Below are 24880 nucleotides of genomic sequence, written 5' to 3' on the forward strand. Positions count from 1 at the left end.
ATTTCAAGTTTTGTGGGCTTATATGAGCCGCAAGGACAGCCGTGTCATCAGCGTACGTGGCAGCTGTGTGGAATTGCATTTTCCTTGTGGGTTCAATACTTCTTCATCAAATACATTTCACTGACAATCAATTGGATTGTTAAAACTCGATTGGATTGGATTGAGATGTCTTTTGAAGATTCCAGACCCCCCTCTATAAAGACGAAAAAGAAAAGCCTTTGTCTGGTGATTGTGGCAGTCTGATATATTAGATTAAAGAGTTCAGCCATTACATCAATAACATCTCCATCAATGAGTATTAATAATTCAATGGGCACATCATCTGTTCCAGTAGCTTTGCTCTCTTTTGTGTTTTTGATGGCATAGGTGATGATGTTATTACCCTACACCCGCTTGCATTTTTCTGTAATGGCAAGGATCCCCACTGTAAGGATTGCCCTATAAGCCAATGTATTGCTGCCCGTATCCCGCCACTAGGAGGTACGTACTTTATTCTGGATATATACATACTGTGCTAATTTGATTTCAGTAATTGTCTTACCATTCTTTGATCATTATTTCTTTAATTTCTGGGTTATTTACCATAGTATGTGATTTACAATTTAATTATGGCGCTTAACGTGTAAACAATAAAATTATGTCAGCAAAATAAAAATTGTTTTTCTTTTTAATCCATTCTGATCCCGAAAATACAAATTTCTAAAAACTGTTAATATTTGGAAATCATAACATAAACAAAAAAAAATCGGTATATCCAAGATTTTCAAAATTCTAGTTAATACATCCAGAGCGATTCCAAGAAAAATTGGCCGCATTTAGTATTTATTATTCACAGCAAAAAACAATATTAGTAAAAATTATCTATTCAAAACACGATTTTCTGATTAATCTAATTTTTCTCAAGACAAGTGATATCATATACACTGTGATGACCTCCTGTTATAGAGGTCACTGTTATAAGACTAGGTTTATATGTTGATTTCAAGTCAGTAATAAGTGGACAATTACATTAAAAGGTGTTTTTCAAAGCTCTCAAATTCAGTAAGTAATTCTTTTAGTTTTATAATGCTACTTGAAGAAAAACTCTTAATAAAGATCCAAACGTAACATATTCTAGAAAGAAGTCTTTTCCAAAATATTATTTTTGCAACTGTTATTATTGTAAAACCTGATGGTTTTAAAAAAAGACCTTGAATTTTGTAAAACATTTTTAGATTTGATTGAAGTATATTAGTGATATACACGGTTTGTCGGTAAGTATATGATTTATCAACTCAAGTTTTTTCGACTACTTTTTATTTTTCTATATATTCTGCTTACCTCTTTTTAACGATATGTTAGATTAGAAAAGTGACATAGGTCAATTAATCGTACTTCAACACCTTATTTTGTTATTATATTTTTTTTGTATTTCCACCTGCTTCAACTGTTTTGTTTCTTTCTATCTCTCTGTGCTTTTATATATGTTGTTATTTTTTATTTATTATATATTGCTTCTGCCTCATTATTTGTTGTCCTTTATCATTAAACCGAGTTTACTTCTTCGTATACAGCTTTTAACATTTGACTTTCCAGTCGTTCTTATTCACCCTCTTCTAAGTTTTTAAGACTGTCGCCTTTGGTTTTCTATAGGTTTTCTTCTAGTTCCGTGTACTTCCAGTATATTAAAGTATGTTCTTCATCACTACAATGAAGATGTTATTTTCTTCCTGTCGAAATACGTACATGCATTTGAAATACCATACCAGTCTCGGGTATTGCTTATTCATTAATGTTGTGTTCTCCCAGGTTCCCTCCTCCTATTTTACTCAAGCTTGAGTATGAGCTTTGGTATGACACTTTTTTTTGTTTTACAGTACCCAAAAGATACCTCCCTGGCAAACTCGTTTGAAGCCACTAAATTATTTAGTCTTCTTCTTCTACTTCCTTTTCTCGTACACATACAACCCGGGGTGGATCTTGGTTTACTGCACAACGTACTTTCATCTCAAATGATCGTCCGTGATAGTTAAGTCAGTGGGTAACCCCATTGTTCTTAAATATGACCATATGTTATCTCTCCACCGCATTTGTGGATGTTCTAAAGGCCTTCCTCCCAGATTAACTTGGCAAGGCGGTTATTAGGAAGCCTATGGACATGGTTAGATGATCTTAGACGTTGAGATTTAATTTCTTGGACGACGTCGCTAGCCTTATATATCTGCTTGACTTCGGCATTTGTTTGGTACTGGTTATTATTCGGGTCGTGACGGGATCCGAAGATCCTACTGAGGATTTTTCTCTCAAAACATCTGAGTTTTCTGAGTTTTATTTCCATTGCTTTTGCCAGCGTCCACGTCTTAATTTTTGATGCTGGTGTTAGCATCTTGAATATATTAATATAGTGTTAATAATATAGTGATAGTATAGTATAGTAATAATAGTGTTCTGAAGGCTATATATACATCTATTTGCTGCCTAAATTCTCCCTTTTATCTCTTCCGTGATATAGTTATCTGCGGTGATAGTCGCTCCGAGATATTTAAAATACTCCACTCTATCAAAGTTATATGGGACTATTGTAACATTTTGCCCTATTCTATCTCGTTTTTTGTCTGTCAATGCAAATACATTTGGTTATCCCTTCATTGACACTTAGACTGTTTTTTGCCTCTATCTCTAATTTGTTGAAAGTTTAAAGTGGTGGTGTCGGTGTTTCTAACAATGTCAATATCATCCGCGTATACACCAGTCTATCTAAAAAAAAAAAATCATTAATTTCACGTAAAATCTTAAACAGATATTTGAATGTTCTGAAAGGTACATAGGGGAAGCTGATGAAACATCCGTTAAGACGTACAGCAGATTTTGTTTTGTTTTTGTTTTAAACAATCGTAAATAGTGAAAAGTCATTTTTTTGCATATAAAACGTTTCTTATGCAATTTAGAGAAAAATGGTTCTGATAAAAATTGTAGATCTTAAAATGTTCTTTAATTTACGAATTAATAAATTAAAATAATATATCAATACTTCGAGAAGATAGTTGCAAAACACCCTTAATTTTGCAGTAATTTATAAATGTTAATAACTTTGTTTTTTGCATAATGGCATGTACATGTAATATAACTACTTAAAATTGTGGCAGTTAATAGGTTATTAATGTGTGCTAAATTTCAAATAGATCGACCGAATAGTTTATAAAGTATTCAATTTCTTTATCCCGGTGAGCGATATTTAAACAACTGTTCTTGCGCAGACACTCACTCTAGCGGTATTCTGTAACTCGAAATCGATTCTATAAGGGTACATTTTTAAAGTCTATAGTCTAAAGTCTAACATTTTATTAAATTTGTTATTAAGAAACTGGTTTAAAAAGGACTGCCTTTTTGGGCTATAAATAATTATAATAACTTTGACATTTTTTCTGTCACACACTTGTTAGTAAGCTCAGTGAAAAGCTGGTGAAAAAGCACACTTTCCAAAATAAAACACAACCTTCTATGATTAAGAGGAAACAAGATAGCATTTTTTTTCTAAAAATCATATTTCAATTATTTATTAACATTTTATGGATGGTATATACCTAGCAGAAGTTAAAAGTTATAACCCGTTAAATGATAGTACTCGTAAAATACCGCCACGGAAAAGTGGAAGGGTGAACTACAAAAATATTATTTATATTTATTAGCTACGTATCTTCATTATTTTGTTGAAAGAAAAAGCTGTAAAATTAAATAAAAGAAATAAATATATTTTAATATTTTTTATAATTATTATTATACGTTTATAAAATAAAATACACTTACCTTGTTCTTTCTCTTGATGTTTGTTTAGTAAATTTTTGAATAAATTCATGTCGTGTTTGGAGCAGCTCCTCTTCGTTGATTATAAGTTCTTCATTATTTTTCCTGAGTACAGACACGCAGTTAGGTCTTAAACCTTTTTTTCATTTGACACCGATTTGTAAACTGCTCGACTAGTTGACTGTTGTTTATTCCTTTCCATTTCTTCATATTGTTGTTGTTCATATTTCTTTTTTTCTCTCTAATTAGTTTTATTGTTTCTCGTCGTGATGGTGTACAGGTTTCTTTACTTTCTGTTGTTTCTTGTTGAAACATAATGTTTCGCAGTTTCTGCCTGTCTTGTAGTTTTTCTTGGTATTCTATATCAAAACATTCCTTGTCCTTGTCCCGATTTTTCCTATTATTTGTTCTGCTTTATTTGTAATTGATTTTTCCATTTTTTGCCACAACCTTTCGACATCATTGCTTTGGTCTACTATATTTAGATTGTTTCACTTTCTGTACTTAATTTTCTCGGATTTCTTCATTTTGCATTTTCTTAATCTTTTACTTCCCAATGGTTCGTTCGTTTTAAGTTTCTGTGATGATATATTCAACCTGATTTTTGATCTCACTAGGTAATGGTCTGCGTCTCCATCTACTCCCCGGAGTCCCCTATTGTCGGTTTTAGATTAGGTTCTTTTCCAATTTTTGCGTTGAAGTCTTCACATATTATTTTCATGTCTTGTTTGGGAATTATCTCCAGCGTTCTTTGAGTTATTCATAGAAGCCATCTTTGATTATTTGGCCTTCCGCTTAACCCTCCTCCTTTTCGGACTTAAGACCGGCAAGAATGACTGTTAAGCTACTTGATCCACCCAACAGTCATTCCAGCGGAGTTAGATTGTTCAGTCAGTAGATCGTTATTAATATCCACCTCCACCATCTGGTTTCAGTATAGATTTGAAATTAGTTGTATTTTTTATTCATCTGTAGAGCTTTCTAGCAATATCTGTATCAGTAGATCATGTTTGACATAATCTAAGACACGTCGGTAGTTGATGAAACATATAAAAATATTCTGTCACTTAGAATCCATATTTAATCAGCACTGAATATATTCTCCCTGGCCTGAAGATTTTTTTCAATATCATGCCTTTAACTATTTTTTCTGATTATTCTACTGATTACAGACATATTGATCCTTCGTGCGATTTTCACCAGTTTGCTTGTGGGTAGAAATTAATTTCTCCTCTCTACCAATAAATCCGACAAACGTTACAATGTTTTGTGTCTTGATAGCTTTTATGGTTCGTATATGGTTATCTATGTAATCGAACTTTTTTTTCCAGGTGTTATTTTTGTTTTTAACGATCTTTTGCTTTACCTTCTATGTAGATTTTTACATTGAATTTTTGTTTGTTCGTCTTCGTTTTCTCTTCTCCGATATCTGTGCCCCACCGGTAACGCTTAATTATCGTAAATTACGTTTCCCTAAAGCTTCTTCCACTGCTTCTTCGATCTATCGGTCGGATTATGGTCTTGTAGATTCGTATCTTAGTTCTTTGATGTACATCTCGTGATTTAAATATCTTGTTCATAGCAAAGTATGCCGTATTGACTAGGATGATTCTTCTGCTAAGCTCTTCATCGTAAATATTGTCCTTTGTGGTGTTGACTCCTAAATAGATAAAGCTATCTACTTTTTGTTGTCAACTGTCAGTTAGGGTCGTGTTGCTCTCTCCGATCGGTTTTGTAATATGATTTTAGTTTTTTTTGTGTTTATTGTCAGATATTTGTTTAGCATGTAATTTAAGTTCCGTATACGAATTCTCGTCTGTCGCTTTGGTTCTGTTCATGATATTTATGTCATCTGCATATGCTGCCGGTTGGACTGATTTATTGATAAGTGTGTTGTTTCTACCTTCTGACATTTTTCTATTTACTCCAGTGCTAAATTAAACCTCATTCATCGTCATTCGGATGGGCCTAACTAGTTTGTACTGTATTTTAAATTCACTTAATATTTTGTATAAATGTGCCCTGTTTATTGAGTCATATGCTTGTTTAAAGTCGACGAAAATATTATAGACATCTATGTCATGTTCCCAGGTTTTGCTTAAAAATTACTTAACCGTGAATAGTTGGTCGATGATTTATATTCCTTGACTAGACCCTGCCTGATATTTTCCGATGCTGTGAGTGGTTGTAGTTTATGGTTAAGTATATGATAAATAATTTATATCCACAACAGAGATTCCTCCTTTTTATGGATTAGGTAGACTAGTTTTATTTCACTCTTTGTCGAGTGTCTGTCTTCTCCATCCCCTTACTCCAATCTCCCTTAGCTCGTTTAGGTCGTCCCCTTCTGCTTCTTCCGACCATCCTATTTAGCATGGTAGTTTTAGCAGGATCACTTTTATCCATCAGCTAACGTGGCTCACCCTTTTTAGGAGGTTTATTTTGATGGTTTTTACGATCTCTGCATTACCAAAAAGTCTATAAAGTTCAAAATGTTATCGCCTTCTCCAGAGACCCTGTTCGTTAACCCGCCATATATGGTCCCAATACCTTTCTTCAAAGATTCGTAATAACTCTTTCTCTCGAGTCGTCGTTGCTCATGTTTCCGATCCGTTAATGAGCATTGGGCGTATTATTGTTTTATAAAGTTTTTCTTTTGTTGCTCTTGACATATTATTTCTCGCTCTTGAGCTCTTGAGTTGAGAGCCTAGGCCAAAATAATATGCGTGGTCAAATTATTTTTTTTATTTCTTTGGATGTGTTGTTTTTGCAGTCTACCAGTGAGCCTAAGTAGCAGAATTCTTCCACCGTTTCTATAGTTTCGTGTTGCACCTTTAAGTTATGCATCTTGATATAGGCGACATATATTTAGTTTTCTGCAGCGTTTTTGATCCACGTGAAAGCTTCAACTGCAACTACACGTATAAACAGCTCAATGAGACATATAAATGTTATACTATTCTGACAATTTGAACTGCTCAGCCCAAGTTAAACTAGATTTTAAGACAGAATACTACTTTTTCTTAATTTAACAAAGAAAATTATTACAAAATACTTTGCAATACTGTGCAATATTGTTCTCAATAAACCGTTAACTTTCAATTATTTCAATTTTAAAATGTCCCTGATGTTCTTTTGTCAAAATCTCTAGTTAAAACTCCTTCCTTTGTACTTCTTACATGGAATCAAATGTCCTAACAATTCTTCCTATCTCTTTTTGCCTGTCAGAATATCCTTGGCTATGGTTTTCCCAATGAATGATAAATTTATTTGTATTTACAAATACTGCAAAATTCTCCCAATCAGCATTCCTAGTTCAGAAACTGTTACCACTTTTTAAACTCTTAATCACAAATTACTTTTAGACCGTCTAAAACATTCTCCAACCAATGATATTTTAGTCCTTCAAAATCCATCTAAACTTCCGAGTTTTCACAATTGACTTTCAATTTTCCCAATTCTGTATCCGATAATCAAACTAACAATGGACCTTAATAATTAGCTTTCTATAAAATTTCTGAGTTTTTAAAATCGATACGAGGCACAATAGAACAATAACAAAACCATTAATCGCTTATGTTTTGTTTAATCAAACCTTGGAGAAACAAAGTGGTTTTCACATGATTTTTGGTAACGAAACAAAATTGTTTAGTATTCATATTTTAAATGTAATAACTATACTAAATTCACCAATTCACTCATATAAGTCTATAAGTCCATATCACTTTTAACACATACAAAAAATCTCTATTATTATATATTTCTCTATTTTAATCTAAATGTAGAAATAAGTAATTAATACACATCAAAATAATCTAGGGGACAAAAACAAAATGCGAGATTATAGAAGGATGTCAAATAATTTATTTTAAATATTTTTAATAAATAGTTATCAACAAGTGTCCCGAATATAAAATAAACATTTTTTCTTAGAATTATCGCAATAGCTCTTTAAAAAAATTAGAAAAAAGAACTCCATAAGTTAAAAAATGGCAACAAAACAAAAATAAACAACTAACTTGTTGCCCCTCAACTCCCAACAAAAATAGTCTTTAGAATCAGTTAGTATGGTGTATGACCTTAATAGTTGTTCATTACTGTCCTATATTCTGTAAGACAAAATCATGATCAGATGGTCAATATTTTGTTGTAAAATGCGTCTATCCAATATGTCCCATACATGCTCAATTGGGTTTAAATCTGGCGATTGTGAAGGCCATGGTAAAACTTCATTTCATTATCTTCGAGGAATATTCTCACGGCCCTGGTAGCATGCAGACACACACTTTCTTCTTCTTTAAGTTCCATCTTCTATCGAAGGTTGGAAATCATCATGGCTATGGGACTCTATTGACTGCCGCTCTAAAAAGTTCTCAACTACTGCATTCAAACCATTCCCTTAAGTTCTTAAGCCAGGATATTCTTCGTCTTCCCACATGTCGCTTTCCTCGGATTTTGCCTTACATAATAAGTTGTAATAATGCGTATTTTTGCCCTCTCATCACATGTCCTAAGTACTCAAGTTTTCGTCTTTTGATAGTTAATATTATTTCCCCCTCATTTCCTATCCTTTTAGTTACTTCCACGTTTGACATTCTTTGAATTCATGATATCCGTAGGATTCTTCTGTAACACCAAAATTCAAAGGCGGCCAACTTATGCAGATGGACTTGTTTTAGTGTCCACGCTTCCAAGACATAAAGAAGAGTAGAGAATACGTAACATCGAAGCATTCTCAGGCTTAGTTCTAACCTTATATCCCGACAACTAAGAAACTTTTTAAGTTTAATGAATGATGCACGTGCTATTTCAATGCGTGTCCTAATTTCTTTGGTTTGGTCTACATCTGATGTTATCCATGTTCCTAAGTATTTATAGTTATTAACATTCTTATTTGCAGTATCTTCAATAGTCAGTTGGACATTTGCATATGCAGATTTAGTCATGATCATGCATTTAGTTTTCTTTAAATTTATCTTCAGTTCGTACTCATGACAGCGTTCATTAAGGCGTTGCATTACGTTCTGTAAATCATTGTTGTTATCCATCATTATTACTGTATTGTCTGCAAAACGTAAGTTATTCAAAACTTCTCCATTAATAGATATACCTTCTATTGAGTCTGAGAGCGCTTTTTGAAATAACGCTTCACTGTAGACATTGAAAAGTAGTGGGGATAGCACGCAACCCTGGCGGACTCCTCTCTGTATTTTGATATTTTGGGTGTACTGGTTGTTAACTCTTACCTTGGCAGTTTGATTCCAATATAAATTAGATATAATTTTCATATCACGACTGTCGATATTTTTGCTTTTTAATATATCTACAAGCTTTTTATGTTGAACCTTATCAGATGCCTTTTCAAAGTCTACAAAACATAAGTACATGTCCTGATTCATGTCCATGCATCTCTGAGCCAGCACATTCAAGCCGAACAAAGCATCTCTTGTACTCATACCATTTCTAAAGCCAAATTGTGTGTCACTAATTTCATATTCAAGAGTTTTAACAATTCTGCTGTGAGTTATTTTCAAAAATGTTTTAAGTGTGTGACTCATTAAAGCTATTGTTCTGTGATCTGAGCAAGTTGTTGCACTTGGCTTTTTGGGAATTGCTACAAATGTCGATTGCAGCTATTGTCTGGGGATTGTGGCAGTCTGATATATTAGATTAAAGAGTTCAACCATTACATCAATAACATCTTCATCGATGAGTTTTAATAATTCGATTGGCACATCATCTGGTCCAGTAGCTTTACCCTCTTTTGTGTTTTTGATGGCATAGATGACTTCTTCTCTTAATATTGGTGGTCCGGTATCCTCGGTGATTTCTAATGACAGTTCTTCTCTTTCATCATTAAATAGTTGTTGGATGTAATTGGTCCAGTGACATAATCTCTCCTTCATATCAGTAATAATATCCCCTTTATCATTTTTAAGGATATTCATTGTTGTACATTTTCCAGAACCTGTCATTTCTTTGATTTTTTTGTGTAAATTAAAGCTATCATACCTTTTATCCAGATCTTCTATTTCCTTGCATCTGTCGGAAAGCCACCTCTCTTTTGCCTCTCGAATTTTCTTTCTGATGTTTCTCTGAATGTCTTTGTATTTATTCAGGTCTTTTGCTTTATGTTTTCTTCGTTCTTCCATAAGTTTAAGAAGTTCTACTGTCATCCAAGGTTTTGTTTTTTCTCCAAGTGGTTTGAGGGTTTCTTTTCCAACTGACACAAGGGCATGTTGAATTTTTCCCCATTTTTGGTCAATAGTTAGAGTTTCCGCATTATCTTCTTTGACTTTCCTTAAGTTCTCGTTTATTTTAAATTTCGTTTCCGCATATGTGTTGTCTTGTTTTAGACGTCTTGTATCCATGATTTTCTTGGTGCTAGGGCTGTTGACCTTCTTTAGTTTCACTCTCATCGACAAAACAACCGGGTTGTGATCGGAGGATATGTCCGCTCCTGGATAAGTTTTAGATGATATTATAGAATTTCTATATCTTCTGTTGACGATAATATAATCTATTTGATTTCTGACTATTTTGTTGTTATTGTCAGCTGGTGACCTCCATGTATATAGTCTACGTTTAGGAAGTTTGAAGACACACACTGTCATGCATTAATTGAAATTGAGGACCAGCTTGTTGTGTAAAGAGTACCAAAATAGGTTCAAGAATAATATCGCGGTAGTCTGTTGCATTTAGAAACCGTTCCAGATAAACGAGATTGGTTCTTCCACTAAAAGTGATACCACCCCATACTATTATACCATTGTTTAAAAAATACTGCTGCCTTCTTGTCTATGAACCTTCTGTACGATAGCCAATCGTTCAGCATTGCCAGATCGCCTCCAAATTCTTGTCTGTCTTGTATCTGGTGCAAATTCAAATCGGGACTAATTTGTGAACAAAGTAAATACCCACTCACGTCACGTGTTCTTGTTCCCATTGAAGTCGATGAGCGCGATTTCCTCTGGATAACACAGGCACTCTCACAGGTCTTCGAGCATTTAACCCTAAGTACTTCATACAGTATATTTCTAATGGATTGGCCACTTAAAAACACCTTATGGATCTCTTGCAGCCTCATTTGTAATTGTGATGCAATTACAGTGCGATCTCGCAAAACCTGCTACCTAATAAAACGGTCTTCAATCTGGTTGGTTATCCTTTTACGGCCTATATGACATCACCAATTTCTTGACACGTTAACCACAAACGATTAATGACACTTCTGTTCGTGTAGATGACCTCAGTAGCGGCTCTTTGACTTCTGCCAGCTTGAAGCATCCCGATAGCACGCCACTGCGTTTTGAGATTTAAATGATGTCTCTCGATTATTGGCAATTGCAAAACTAAATAAAAATCCACATATACCCGAAAATCAAGTTATGTTATGGACAAAAAACGCATATTGAAGTTTTATTAAATTTTTTATAGCCTTTCTTATCAGCGTAACCTCCAAGTTGGTACAATAATAGACAAAACAACAAAAAAGATTAAGTATTTTCTTTTAATGTTTATATTTACTGTGTTTATATTTTTGCTGTATATATATATATATATATATATATATATATATATATATATATTATATTTAATCTGTTTTATATGGACTCGGAGCTTTTTGTTTTACTGATAATTAAGTTACACAAAAGCTTTTAAGTAAAACATCGAAACAATTTTTAAAAACCTTTTTTTAGAAACATTATAATATTCTAAGTAAATAAGAAAAAATGAAAATCAATACGATTAGATATGAATTATCAGAGATAAGCGTATTTTAGCCGAAATCGTATATTTTAATCACAAAAACAAGATAAACAGATGTCAATGTCATTTTCCTGTAAAAATGATAAGAATTAAGATAAATACGAATTTTATAAAATATTCAAAGCAAAAACTGAAATAGATTAATAATATTATTAATGTATTATAGAAAATATTTTTTAAAGTTCAAATTGTTTGGAACTTTGAACAAACTGGGCTAAAATATATACCTATGTACAGATGAACAGATGAAATCCTTGCCAATCTTGTATAAAGTAAAACCTCAAAATTTGCACATGGAATGTTAAAACATTATACGAGACAGGTAAGACTCATAATCATAATGCAATCGAGGAGATGGATAGATTATCAATAGACATAATGAGGATAAGCGAAATGAGATTGGCGAACTCTGGGCAATGTGAAATTAGTGATCAGCACATATCTTATTTAGATTACCCTAATCGAAGACATCAAAATGGAGTAGGTATAATCTTAAAACAAGAAACTGCCAGACTTTGTACCGCTCTGAAAGAATGCTCATCCTTCAACTTAATACCTACCCAATTATAACTAACATTATCCAGACGACATAAGCGAAGCATTCTATAATGAATTATCCAACAACTTAAAAGGCCTTCCTAAAAAGGATTTAACTTGGATTATGGGGGATCCAGATACCAAGATTGGTAGGCGACAATCGAGAGAATTCATAGGACGGTTTGGGCTTTGAGAAAGAAATGAGCAAGGAAACCGATTGGGTGAATATCTAGCACAAGAATGGTTTTTGATTACTAACACTTACTTCAAACTCCCATGCAGAAAATTATACACATAAAAATCATTTCAAGATTCTTCAATGGATTACATTGTGATTAATAACAGATTACACAATAGCATAACATAAGTCAAAACATACCTAGAGCTGATATTAAGTCAGAGCATAACCCTCTGATTGGAAAAATTAGGCTCAGGCTAAAGAAGATTTGATGTAGTGTTAACCCAAAATACGACATTAGGCCACTTAAAGACCAACATACAGAACAGAGTGTAAAAAAGTATTTACAGAACAACTAAAATACCGTTATTCAAACGGATGTAACGGACCAGGACCTTGAAAAGTTGCATAGAGTTTCACAAGATAAACGAGAGAAATTCCTCAAACCAAAACAGAAGAAAAAATCGTGGATGAAAAATGTGATTTTAGATAAGATGGAGGAGAGGCGAAAGTTCAAAGATCAGGATACAACATTATACAAAAGGATAGACAAAGAGATTAAAAAAACAATTAGAATAGCTAATGATACACGGCTAAGAGAACAATGTGAGGAAATGCAGCTACTGCAACACAAACCCGATTCATTCAATATGCACAAAAAGCATATAGTTGGCATACAAAGACATTGCAATGCCAGAATTAGCAGTAAATATAAAATTTCGTAAATGCTCACTAGTCACAGGACCCCACCTAAAATTGTTGGTTTGATGACATACATTTTTTCCAATATAAGGAGACATATTTTTTCCAACAGAAGTTGCCTATACGTATTCATAGACGTTATAAAAAACAGCATTTACGAAAAAACAATGTGGGCCCTGGGGCGTGATTGACACTCTATGTGTTAAAAGTTCCGTGATCTTCTTTAATTTTATGTTGTTCGTGTTTTTCTACATATTTTGTTTCTTATTTATAAATTACAAAAAATAATAATTTTTTAAAAGGATTTTAATGCAGAGTTTTTATATAAAAAACCATTTACATTAAAATAAGAAGGTTCTTGTTGCTACGTATAATGCCTTCTTGATCCACTTCTAACTTTGAAGTTGTGATTTAAATTCTAATTTAGATCTGTCTTAAAGTTAGTGTTTTATTGTTAGATGTCTCTAACGTATCAAGTTCGTGACAAAAAACACATTGATAAACATTTTATTTTCATTTACATACACCTATTTGAGGGCCGTTCGCTCAAAATTAGAAATAAATAATAGAGTACAGCTGTATTGCTTCATCGGAACCAAATACCAAAAATAAATACGTCAGTTCATGAATTCGTTTTCAAGATTAATAGAATATTGGGGTTTTCACTGTTTGCCAAGGGAAACAATATGTTATTGCTTAAGGAGTTTTTTTCATTTTCTATATTTAATTATTATATTGCCCAAAAAATCACAGACAGTAAAAATATTTTTATATATAGATACATGATATAATATACATAAAATTCATAATTTTCTTCATAATAGAGTTTTGAAAAAACACAACAATAGATCAAAAAAGGATGTACCAAAATTTACAGTAATTACTATTTAAATGGGAATAAGCCACAATTAAAGGTTAAAGTACGTTTATTGACGTTTCAATTTTTACTTCGGAAATCGAGAACGATTTCCGAATACAAGACGGACCAGAATTTGGAGATGATCTGGCAATGCTGAACGATTGGCCAATGTGCAGGAGGTTCATAGACAGCAAGGCGGCAGTATAATGGTATGGGGTGGCATGACTCTTGGTGGAAGAACCAATCTTGTTTGTCTGGAACGTTTTTTAAATGCAACAGACTACCGCGATATTATTCTCCAATCTATTGTCGTACCTTTGCACAACAAGCTGGTCCCCAATTTCAATTAATACACGACAATGCGGGTCCACATACTGCCAGGGTCTTGCGAACATTCATCGAAGATAATGAAATTGAGGTTCTACCATGGCCTGCAAAATCGCCAGATTTAAACCCAATCGAGCATGTATGGGACATATTGGGCAGACACATTTTACATCAAAATATTGCATTCAATACAAGAGAGTTAACTGCATGAGGGCCTTTCAGTGGAGTGGAACAGAATATCGCAGCAAGACATTGGCCATCTGATCATGAGTTTGCCTTACAGATGTAGGACAGTAATCAACAACCGTGGAGGTCATACACTGTACTAACTTAAACTAAAGACTACTTTGTTGGGAGTTGAGGGGCAACAAATTAGTTTTTTATTTTTTTTTGTTACCATATTTTTATTTATGGAGTTCTCTTTTAATTTTTTTTTATTTATGTATGCCTTAACCTCATAGGGTCATTGGCGTCGTACAATTTAAAGTTTTACAATTTATTTAGTACATTTATGAAATATAACTATGATGTCAAATTTTTCATCGTTTCATCAGTTCCCTTAATATTGCCTGTAAGGTATCTTGTAATTTATATCGAAGTCACTCCATGCAATATAAAGGACACTCCAGTAAAATATGGCGAACACTGAGCACAATATCATAGCACAGTATATATTTGGGTTGATTTCCAAGGTAATATAGAATATTTTACTTCTCGTAGTTTGGATGTTGACTGATTCCACTTGGTTTGCCAATCATTGATTATTAAGTTCTTGATTATAGGTTTTATATCTAGATGTGGAATGCTTCTGATTTCTACAGCTTCCGGACTCGAGATTGCTAGTTTTGCCAAGGAATCTACTTCTTCATTACCAGCAATTCCGATATGGGAAGGAATCCATACAAAGTTGACATTTATGTTCATAGTTTGCAGTTGGCTTAATGCTGATTTAATAAGTAGTAGACTTGGATGGCTAGGATATAAGTTATTTAGGGCAATTACAGAACTTAGGGAATCCGTAATAATGACAGGGTTTTTGATACTAATTTCTACCACAAAATTTATTGCATTGAGAATAGCGGTTAACTGGGCTGTGTAAATGGATGTTAATTTATATTCGGCACACTTGTTTATACCTTTTTATTAAAAATATTTGAAATAAATTATTTGAAATCCTTCGGCATACTCTCATTTTGCTTTTGTCCTCTATATTATTTTGATGTATGTATTGTATCACTTAGTTTTCATTAAATGAAAGTTTAGTTTTTTCGGTCTAAAAATATGGTTTATGAAATTATAGTAGGTTTAAGGATTATTGTGTAGTACATAGTAAAAAGTAGTGTAATTATAGTACGGCTGCTATAATTATAGTATGGTTCTTATTACTACCCTAAACTGTCAGCTGTCAAAATATTTTCTTTTTTTGTTGCCAACTCGTTACTACAAAAAAAAGTACCCTGTTTATAACACTGAACCGGCCAGGTAAACGACAGTTGTTTTAAGTTGTAAGGACTTCTATAACAAAAATCTATATGTTTCCAGTAGTAGATTTTTTGGACCTAAAATATTTATTATCAAATTAAGGTCCAAAATGGCCAATTTTTTCTTTTTTTTAATCTATCAGCAAAAAGTGACGTATTTTAAATACATTTGAGAGTAATAAACTTTATTTTGCTTTCCATACTATTCCATTTTTAAGGTAATTGGATAATCTCCCTGCTTTTTATATCTTTAAATTTTCTCCTTTATTGTTTCAAGGCAGTATTAGTGCTAAATTCTGATTAGTATCCCTTATTTTTTTCTGCGTATTTGCTTAGACTTTTTTTGGGCTTTATACCATACTTATGGCTAAGCGCCCCTATAATCCTAGCACTGCATTTTGTTACCATTATAAATATGTATCTAACATATTCTCGTCTTTGCTCTTTAGTAATTTTTATATGTACCTATATAATTTTTTTCTGAATTAATCTTAAAACTACTTTGTTTTTATTATTATTTTTTTTTTAGAAATATAGTTTTTATTGCATACTGATATTATTTTTCACAGTTGACTGGATTAAAGGAATGATTTTAGAAAGAAAAACTTCTGTTTCTTTAATTATACTTCAAGTTACCCATCCGTAACTATAATAATTATTACATAGCAAGTATAATAATTTTATTGTTGTTACAGATAGCTAGCGCATGTCCAAAATGTGGGGAAACCGAGCGTTTACTCGCGGCACTTTGGTGTGTCTCGCGATTTTAGTTTATCTGAAAGATAGTAGCTGTGTGACTACAAACAGACGAGAGCACTTTTCGCAGTTACCTCAGCGTACCGGCTTTGTAAACAGAAACAATCAGAAGACCGGTGTAAAAGTGATGGATCCTTCTTTTGAAAATGCCGGACAAGTCGATGGCCTTGAGATATGGAGAATCGAAGTAAGTTTGTTTGGAATCACCTGTTAGATATGTTTTTACGACATTTAGATTACCTGTTCTGATATGAGTCAGGTTTTAACCTAACAAAGATTTACTTTTCACCTACAGCTAAAAATTTCTCCTACACTAAATTGATATTATATTAAAGTTAAAACCTTTTTTAGTTTATTGTTCTCATTTATTTTTATTTAAAGTTTATTTTTAGTTGGAATTGATAGTACTTAATTTTACAAATAATGCATTAGTAATATTGTTAAGTGAAATAATTGCTTGGAATCAGGTGGCAAATTAAATAGAAAACTACATAGTTTTCCATACATCTATCTAGACAGCTCATATCTTGTGGATGTAGGACTTTTTCATTTTTTAGTTTTATTCTAAATTATTTTTCCATCCATTCTTTGCTTGTAATTATATATATTTAAATATAATTCTTGCTACAGTTATTTAGTATCTTCTAGACTTTATAGTTTGGACATTGCCCTTTGGTTCTTCTTTTATGCATTAAACATATTCTCGCCTATAATAATCCTTTGGCATATGATCATTTTCACATATTTATCCCATATTTCTAACTGCCCCGTCATTGAAGTTTTAAATTGTTCTTTTCATAATTGTTTCTTTCTTTCTAATCAGATTGTCTTGTCTACCTTTCGTGTACCTATATTGTTTTTCCTTAGTTTTTCCACATCGTCATAAAAATTTATATACCATTTATAATATTTCTTCCATTTTTTTCTTTGTTGTTTATATACTATTTTCTTATTCCCACAGAACATATTTCATTCTTTTCCCTGATGTTACTTATTTTTTTACCTTTATTTTCCTGTAGTTACCACTGTTATACCATAAATATTGTGTTGTTCAAGATACGACAAAACAAAGTTAATGATGTATACACCTTCTAAAATTGTCCATTGATATCATTTCTTCTTCTTCTTAACGTGCCTTATTGTCCTCTTGACGTTGGGTTGTTTTCTGCCAATTCTTCTGTGTACTTCGATTCTACCCATCATAATTGGTCGAAGAATGTTATACTGTTTTCCTCGCATTATATGTCCAAGATAAGTTATTTTCGAGTAACTTCTATTCTGTTGAGAACTGCTTCATTTGTCTTCTTAGCCGTTCACGGTATTTTTAGTGTTCGTCTATACCAGTGGTTCCCAACCTTTTTCCCTTGATCGCCCCCTTAGACAGATTTCACCAGTTATGAATACTACAATCGCCCCCCCCCCCCCACCCAATTAAATTGAAACAAATAATGAATCTATACAAAAGGTAAGTATCCATATTTATTTATTTTTACATTTCGTAAAATGATAAATGGTTATATGTGTGTAAAAGAATTGTTAATGGCTTCCTTGGGCCTGGTGTCCCTCACATAATTTCTTTATGTCTGGCTCAATGTTGGTTAATAACAACCTCAAATCCCCTCTTTCTATTATGTCGAGCCTATTTCTTGGTCTGTTTTTCAATATACACACAGAACTAAAACCTTTCTCCACTAGATATATTGTGAGAAATGCCAATAATAATAATTTGATTGCATTCCACAAGATTGGATACACTTTTTTTATCTGCGGCCAAAATCTTTCGTACCCACACTCCCGAAACAAACTTTCAATTTCAACATCATGTCTTAAATCAATCAAGTTTTCTTGAAGAGGACATACCGTTTGAAACTTCCACGCTGAAAGGATTGATAAACCAAGTTGGCACTTTCAGACTAGTCAAAACTTGGAATCGGGACTGCAGATCTTCTTTCAGTATTTGAAGGTGGAGGCAGTATGTTTGAAGATCCTCAGAATCACCACAAGAAGATTTTAAGTTGGGGAATTTGGTCAGATCTCTTCTCTGCATATTTTCTTCAAAAATAGATAGTTTGTCAATGAATGACTACTCCATTCGCTTTGGCCATATTTATGTTCTTCCCCTGCAGGTTCATTTCTTTTAATTTTTGAAAAATATCTGATAAGTAAGCGATGTCATTTCGCTTCTCTTGTAGTTCTGTACTTAGTGTGGGGTCAGTAGTATTAAGAAATTCAATAGCAGTATCCATGAGACTGAAGAACCGCCTTAAGCAATTGCCTTAAGAAAGCTAGCGAACTTCCGTATGTAGTAGCAATGTATTAAATATCTCATCATTTTGTTCACAAAGTGTACGAAATATTCGATCATTATTTGGTTTTGCTTTAATTTTATTTACCGCATCTATGACAAGTCGAAGAGAATTGTGCAACCTCCTACTCAAATTCTTGGCAACCAAATGCTCTCTGTGAATGACGCAGTGAACACACAAAATTCCAGGTACTGCTTGTTTCAGATGTGCAATAAATCCCCGATGGCGCCCTGTCATTGCTGCTGCACCGTCGGTAGCATAGGCGATTATATTTAATAAGGGAATCTCTTTTTCCTCAAAAAATCTCTTAACGACCTCAAATATGGAAGATCCTTTTGTATCAGTAATCAGACTTCTAACAAATAGCATTTCCTCGGCCATTTCTCCATTGTCGTCAATAAATCGGACATATGACAGCAGCAAAGCTTTGTTGTCACTCAGGGTACTCTCGTCAAGTTGCACAGTAAACTCTCTGCTTTTCAATTTGTTGCAGAGAACATCTTCGACATTCGCTCCCATTTCATCAATCCTTCTGGAGACAGTATTATTGCTGAAAGGAACTGCATCTGTTACTTGGCTGGCCTGACTGGGTTCCAACATAGTATCAACTATCTCTTTGACAGCTGGTAGATTCTTATTTCCTGGCAAATCAATGAATCCATATTTTAAATATTCCGTTGAGTACTACCGGCACTTTTTTTTAGGTGCTGACATTTTGAGAGCAAAACAAAAGAGTAATTAATTACACCTTATTGAGAAGGCAAAGGATAAAAACACTATCTCGCAATTCTCAATAAATAATTATATTGCCACGGGTCGACGTCTCTGTCCGAATTCTAACATTGTGACTAATAATGATTCTAATATTGTGACGCCTCGTGTTCGATAGGATAAGTGGTTATGTCCGAATTGAAATTGATATCCGATCGAAAGTATTGTATTTTTTTTCTCTTTTCTTATTTTTCTCAATTACCCATTTCTCGTTTTCCGGATGCTAAACGCCCCCCTTATCGCCCCCTTTTCTCTGTCGACCCCCATATCGCCCCCTTCGCTCTATCGCCCCTCTAAATATCTCAAATCGCCCCCCGGGGGGCGATCGCCCCCAGGTTGGGAATCACTGGTCTATACAACCACATTTCCAAAGCGTCTAAGCGGTTAGTAGATACTTTTAAGGTCTGTCTTTTAATTGACACGATGTAAGACAACTCACCACATGTAACATTTAATTATGCGTTTCCGAAGTTGAAGTTTTAAGTTATTGTTACAGACGAGTGAACTTATTTTTAAAAAAATTGCACGACCCATCTCAGTTCTACATTTTATTGCTCTCTCTGGTTCTAATTGTTCGGTAAGATAACAACCTAGATATGTAAAATTGGATATTCTTTGTATTGGTTATCCATCTATGTGTAATTGTATATTACGACAAGGTAAGCGAATAAATACCATGTAATTTGTTTTAGAACAATTCATTTTTAGTCCCATCTCTCGTCCACCGTGTGAATGGACTTCAAAAGACGTTGCAATCCATTTAAGTCATCGCTCAATATAACTGTGTCATCTGCGTATCTGATGGTATTTATCAGTTTTCTATTATCATTTCTTACCAAAGACAAAACAAGTTTGGATAAAAAATTGCGTTACTATTTTTTATCATTTGGCAGGCCAATATATTCCCGTCTACAATAATTTTCACATTTATTATATCGATCATAATAAATTATATTGTTGTCTTCCTTTAGGTATTTTCATTAAAAACAGCCAACTGTTATTAGATAATATATTGTTGAAAAATTAAAAATTATGTCAACAACATAATAATATGTCCAATTTTTGATTATCGAAGGTAATATATGATAAAATTCTTTTGATAACTGATTTTTATTCATCAATTCATGTTAACTGTTTAATTTTATTTAAAAATTGTTATAAGTTTTAATCAGAATGGAGATGATTCTAATAAAGTAATCTTGTAAAGGATTATCTGTTATCAATTTTTGATCTTAACTTTGTTATTTATAGTCCCATTTTGATAATTTTTTGGAAAAATAGAAGAACAATTATTCAAGATTAATTCACATCATTCAGATTTGTGAATACGAGTAGATCAGCTTTCCTAATTACATTTCTGTCTTGTGTCATACCAATGTCAATACCCTCTACTGACATTTCCTGCCTAAGCGTGTCATCCAGGTCTTCTATGATCTTCCTCATCTACTGGAACTACATTGGAATTTTTCTATGAAAGACCACGCTACTCGATTCCCTCCACTCCATCCATCCAATTCTAATTCTACTTCATGTATCTCCATATACTTCACCATTTCTCTGTAATACCGATCCTAGGTACTCAAAACTATTGGTGTTCACAGTCAGTTCACTATCCAAATGATCCAAAGATATCATTTTACTTGTAGTAACTCCATCTTTAAATTAACATTGCAAATACTTGTCTTCAATATTCCAGTTTTTGTTCTAAATCGCTTTCACTATTTTCTACTAACACTATATCATCAGCATATATTAAGCTCCAAGGAATATTACCCTGTAGTTTCACTGTCATCTGATCCAACACTAATGAGATTAATTAAGGACTAAGCACCGAACCTAAAATGACAATGAAGAAAGTTGAATGTAGGGTGAGAGTACAAGGGGATCTTTCAGAACCATTTACAATTAATAAAGGAATGCGCTATCATGCACGCTGTTCAACCTACCGTTAGGAAAAGTTATGAAAGACTCGGGAATAAACTTAAGCTGATGAAAACCATCAGAAGAAACCGCCTAAGATGAGTGAGCCGTAATGCGGATGGATGAAAGTGATCCTTCTAAAATAACCATGCTAAATAGGCCTGTCGAGAGAAGAAGAAAGGGGCGACCTAAACTCAGGTATCTGGTCGATGTACAGGACGATTTAAGGTAGATTGGAGTAAGGCGAGGGAGAAGCAGACACTCGACGGGGAAGGATGGAAGAAGATCCTACTTGACATGAAATTTATCACGTCTCACTTACACCTGTCCTTACATCAATCTATACATATGCATCGGTGACTGCTTTCTTATTGAGTGCCCACCACAGAATCTCTCGAGGAACTCTGTCATATGCTTTCTCAAGATCAATGAATATCATATGAGCGTTTGTTTCTTTATTCCTGCATTTTCCATTAACTGCTTTATAATGAAACTGACATCTGTTGATCTGCTTGCGTAAAGCCAAATTGAGTATCAGATATTTCGGATTCACTACGTACCCGTCTATCAATTACTCCCTCCCATATCTTTATGACTAAGTAGATTTATGGCCCTGATGGTTTGCACATTTTGTATATATTCCTTGTTTTATATACTGCTTTTCCACTAATCTGGCGTGTGTCACACTTATGTTTGTATAAGTTCTTTAATCGATTCTTTTTTAATAAATAACGGCGTCAAATCGCACGATCTTGGTGGCCAGTTTACAACACCTCTACGTGAGATGACCATGCTCTCAAATCGCTCGTGCCAATGTAGCCCAAACTGTAGAGAAAAAACGTGCTCAAATTAGTGAATTTTTGAAATCAGCACAGCGTTATGAATAGCAATGAATGGAGTAACCTCCAAGTGTTTCCAACTCCAAACTGTTGGTTATATTTTTTTATAGCACTTTTAATGTCCAAAAATGGTGATTTTTGTGTATTTTTATTTTTATTGTATCAAATCAATATTTTAGGGTAAAATTAGTACAATATTATGAAAGTACATATAAAAAAGCTTTAGTTTGAGCTATGTTACATTACATTTGACCCAATACTTTATACAAAATTAACGATAAGACCAAAAATGTCAATTTTTCGCAACATTTTTCTTGTTTTTCGTATCGTCCTATCCTGTATGTAAGGCTGATTTATGCTTTATACATAATTTTTCATATATTTTGATATATCAATTCGCTTCAAAATTATGCATTATTGAATAAATAATTGCGTTTTCTTTGTTAGTAAGTCTTAGAACGGCCCTCGTATCTAATTACTTTAGTAAACTGTAATCATTTTAGTAAGATTTTTGTGTCTTATTTGTGACCTGTAACAGAAACGTTTATACTCTTAAACTACTCTTTTCTTAATATGAATCTCGTTTAATCAGTTTCGTGAGGTTATTTATAATCCTATCCATATTCTTTACCTAAAAAGGTTAATTTCTTTTAGGAATATCTATTTTTAAAATATCGAAAAAATAAATTTCTGCACCCTTTTATTATTTTAAGCTCGAAAACTATGGAGATGTAATAGCCCTTGCCCCTAGACCTTGCCAAATGCTATTAATCTATTGCAAAACGTTAAGCAGTTTATTGATCGCGAAACTTCCGCATTGGTCTAGATTTTCCAACTCTATTTTCCTTACCCAAGACAGTTTCTAGACGTAAACAACTTGTTAGGCTGGATAACAGGAAAAAAAAAGGAAAAAAACGGGATTATCTGACAATAAAAATACAACGTTATACAAAGATATTTTTGTATACAAAATTAAGAGTGCATATTAAGAGTGCAGAAAATTTAACAGATAACTAATGGCAATAGATGGAAAAACAGCAGCAATAGTACCCAAAATAATTAATTAATAAGCTGCTCAAATAGTACAAAAATAAACAAAGGTAAAGTAGTTGAAGTAGATGCTGGTAGATACCGTTAGGGGAAACAGAAACAAACTGACTAACAGATTTTTTAATACAATTCCTTTTCTTGTTTTTTTATTAAGAAGAGACATTTGTACCAAAGTCTGCTTTTAGAGCTTTTATTGAACACCAAGAAGTCCTCTAAACTAAACAAGAGGAAGCAACTCATGGGAGGTTAAAGATTTGAAAGTAAAATCTCATATCTAGGGCATGTTCTTAGAGGAGACCGGTACAGAATACTTCAGCTTATCATGAAAGGAAAAATCGAGGGCCGCGGAGGAATTCGAAGGAAGCAGATGCCATGGAAAGTACTGGAGACGGTTGGTAAGGAAACAGAACTAATCACAACTATACAAACAAGACAACTGGAATACCAGGGCCACGTGATGTGGAGACCAAAACATGAAATTTTGATACTCATAATACAGGGAAAGATTCAAGGAAAAAGATCTGTTGGCAGAAGGTAGAATTCTTGGACGAAGAATCTACGTAATTGTATCAATGTACATCGATTGATTTGGTAAGAGCAGCAAGTTCAAAAATCAAAATAGGCATTATGATTGCCAACCTCCGTAGGGAGACGGTACTCTAAGAAGATCTCATGGCTGAAGAATATTCGCGATTTGATCGGAATATGCAGTGCCGAACAACTATTTCGATTAGCCGAAGACCGCGAGTAACTCGCCAATGTAATTGCCAAGAAGATGTTATGATAGAGCTCAAAAGTGTGGGCACTAAATAGGAAAGTAGTTGTAAGTGAGTATACGAAGATAAAATGTATGATGAAGGAACAACTGGTATTAAGACAGGAGTAGGATAGGTTGATAAATTTTATTGCATCAGTCGTCACTAGTAAGTGTTGAATCTTAGTAGTGCCGGATCAGAAAATAGGCAACTTTTAAAATAATATTCTTTGGAGTTTAATTAATGCTAATGATGTGATGTTAGTAATCATAATGAAAGGAAATTCAAGCAAAAACAGAACAGTGGAAACACCTATGTAGAATTTTCATTTGATGATATTGTTACTTAGAATGATAACCTAATTAGAATGGTAAAGTGATTTTAAAGAGTAATACATATTTATAAAATAAAATAAAATATAAAACAATCAATTTTGTTGGTCTTCATACATATGTTTTGAGTTCAATAAAAAAGCAATAAAAGTCGACCGTTTCTTATTAAATTTAATTTAAAATATTTTGTGTGTCGCTGCTCTATAAATCATTTTTTACTTTCGTTTTTCTTCGGAAAATACCACCCACACGCTTAAAGTAAGTCTGAAAAAATATTCTGGCAGGTGAAGGTAAAAATATTGTGGTATTTCATCCAAAAATGCAGTGTAGTCTATCTTAGCCGGAGGCTGTGTGGAAAATTATTTTTATTTTTTCTTGGCATACAATATGGCGACCGAGATTAATTTACTCTCTTGCCAAAGACTATTTTTACGGGGAAAATAAAAATAAAAAATACATACCTCGAGTAATAAAAATACTTAAAAATAGTGTCAAGTTTTAGTGTAAAACCACA

The 24880-nt window shown here is 33.2% G+C and overlaps 1 protein-coding gene across 1 annotated transcript in view; it reads left to right on the forward strand.

Moving 5' to 3' along the window:
* The first annotated feature begins 899 nt into the window (after positions 1-899).
* Positions 900-24880, forward strand: part of Gel (Gelsolin) — a 53869-nt gene continuing 29888 nt past the window's right edge. Inside the window, exons 1-2 of the mRNA XM_072545936.1 lie at positions 900-1041; positions 16333-16580. Of these exons, the coding sequence (XP_072402037.1) occupies positions 16344-16580 (237 nt within the window). The 5' untranslated portion in view covers positions 900-1041; positions 16333-16343. The remainder of the gene's footprint in view (positions 1042-16332; positions 16581-24880) is intronic.

The sequence above is a fragment of the Diabrotica undecimpunctata genome, chromosome 10 (genome assembly GCF_040954645.1).
Source record: "Diabrotica undecimpunctata isolate CICGRU chromosome 10, icDiaUnde3, whole genome shotgun sequence".
Taxonomy (NCBI): Eukaryota; Metazoa; Arthropoda; class Insecta; order Coleoptera; family Chrysomelidae; genus Diabrotica; species Diabrotica undecimpunctata.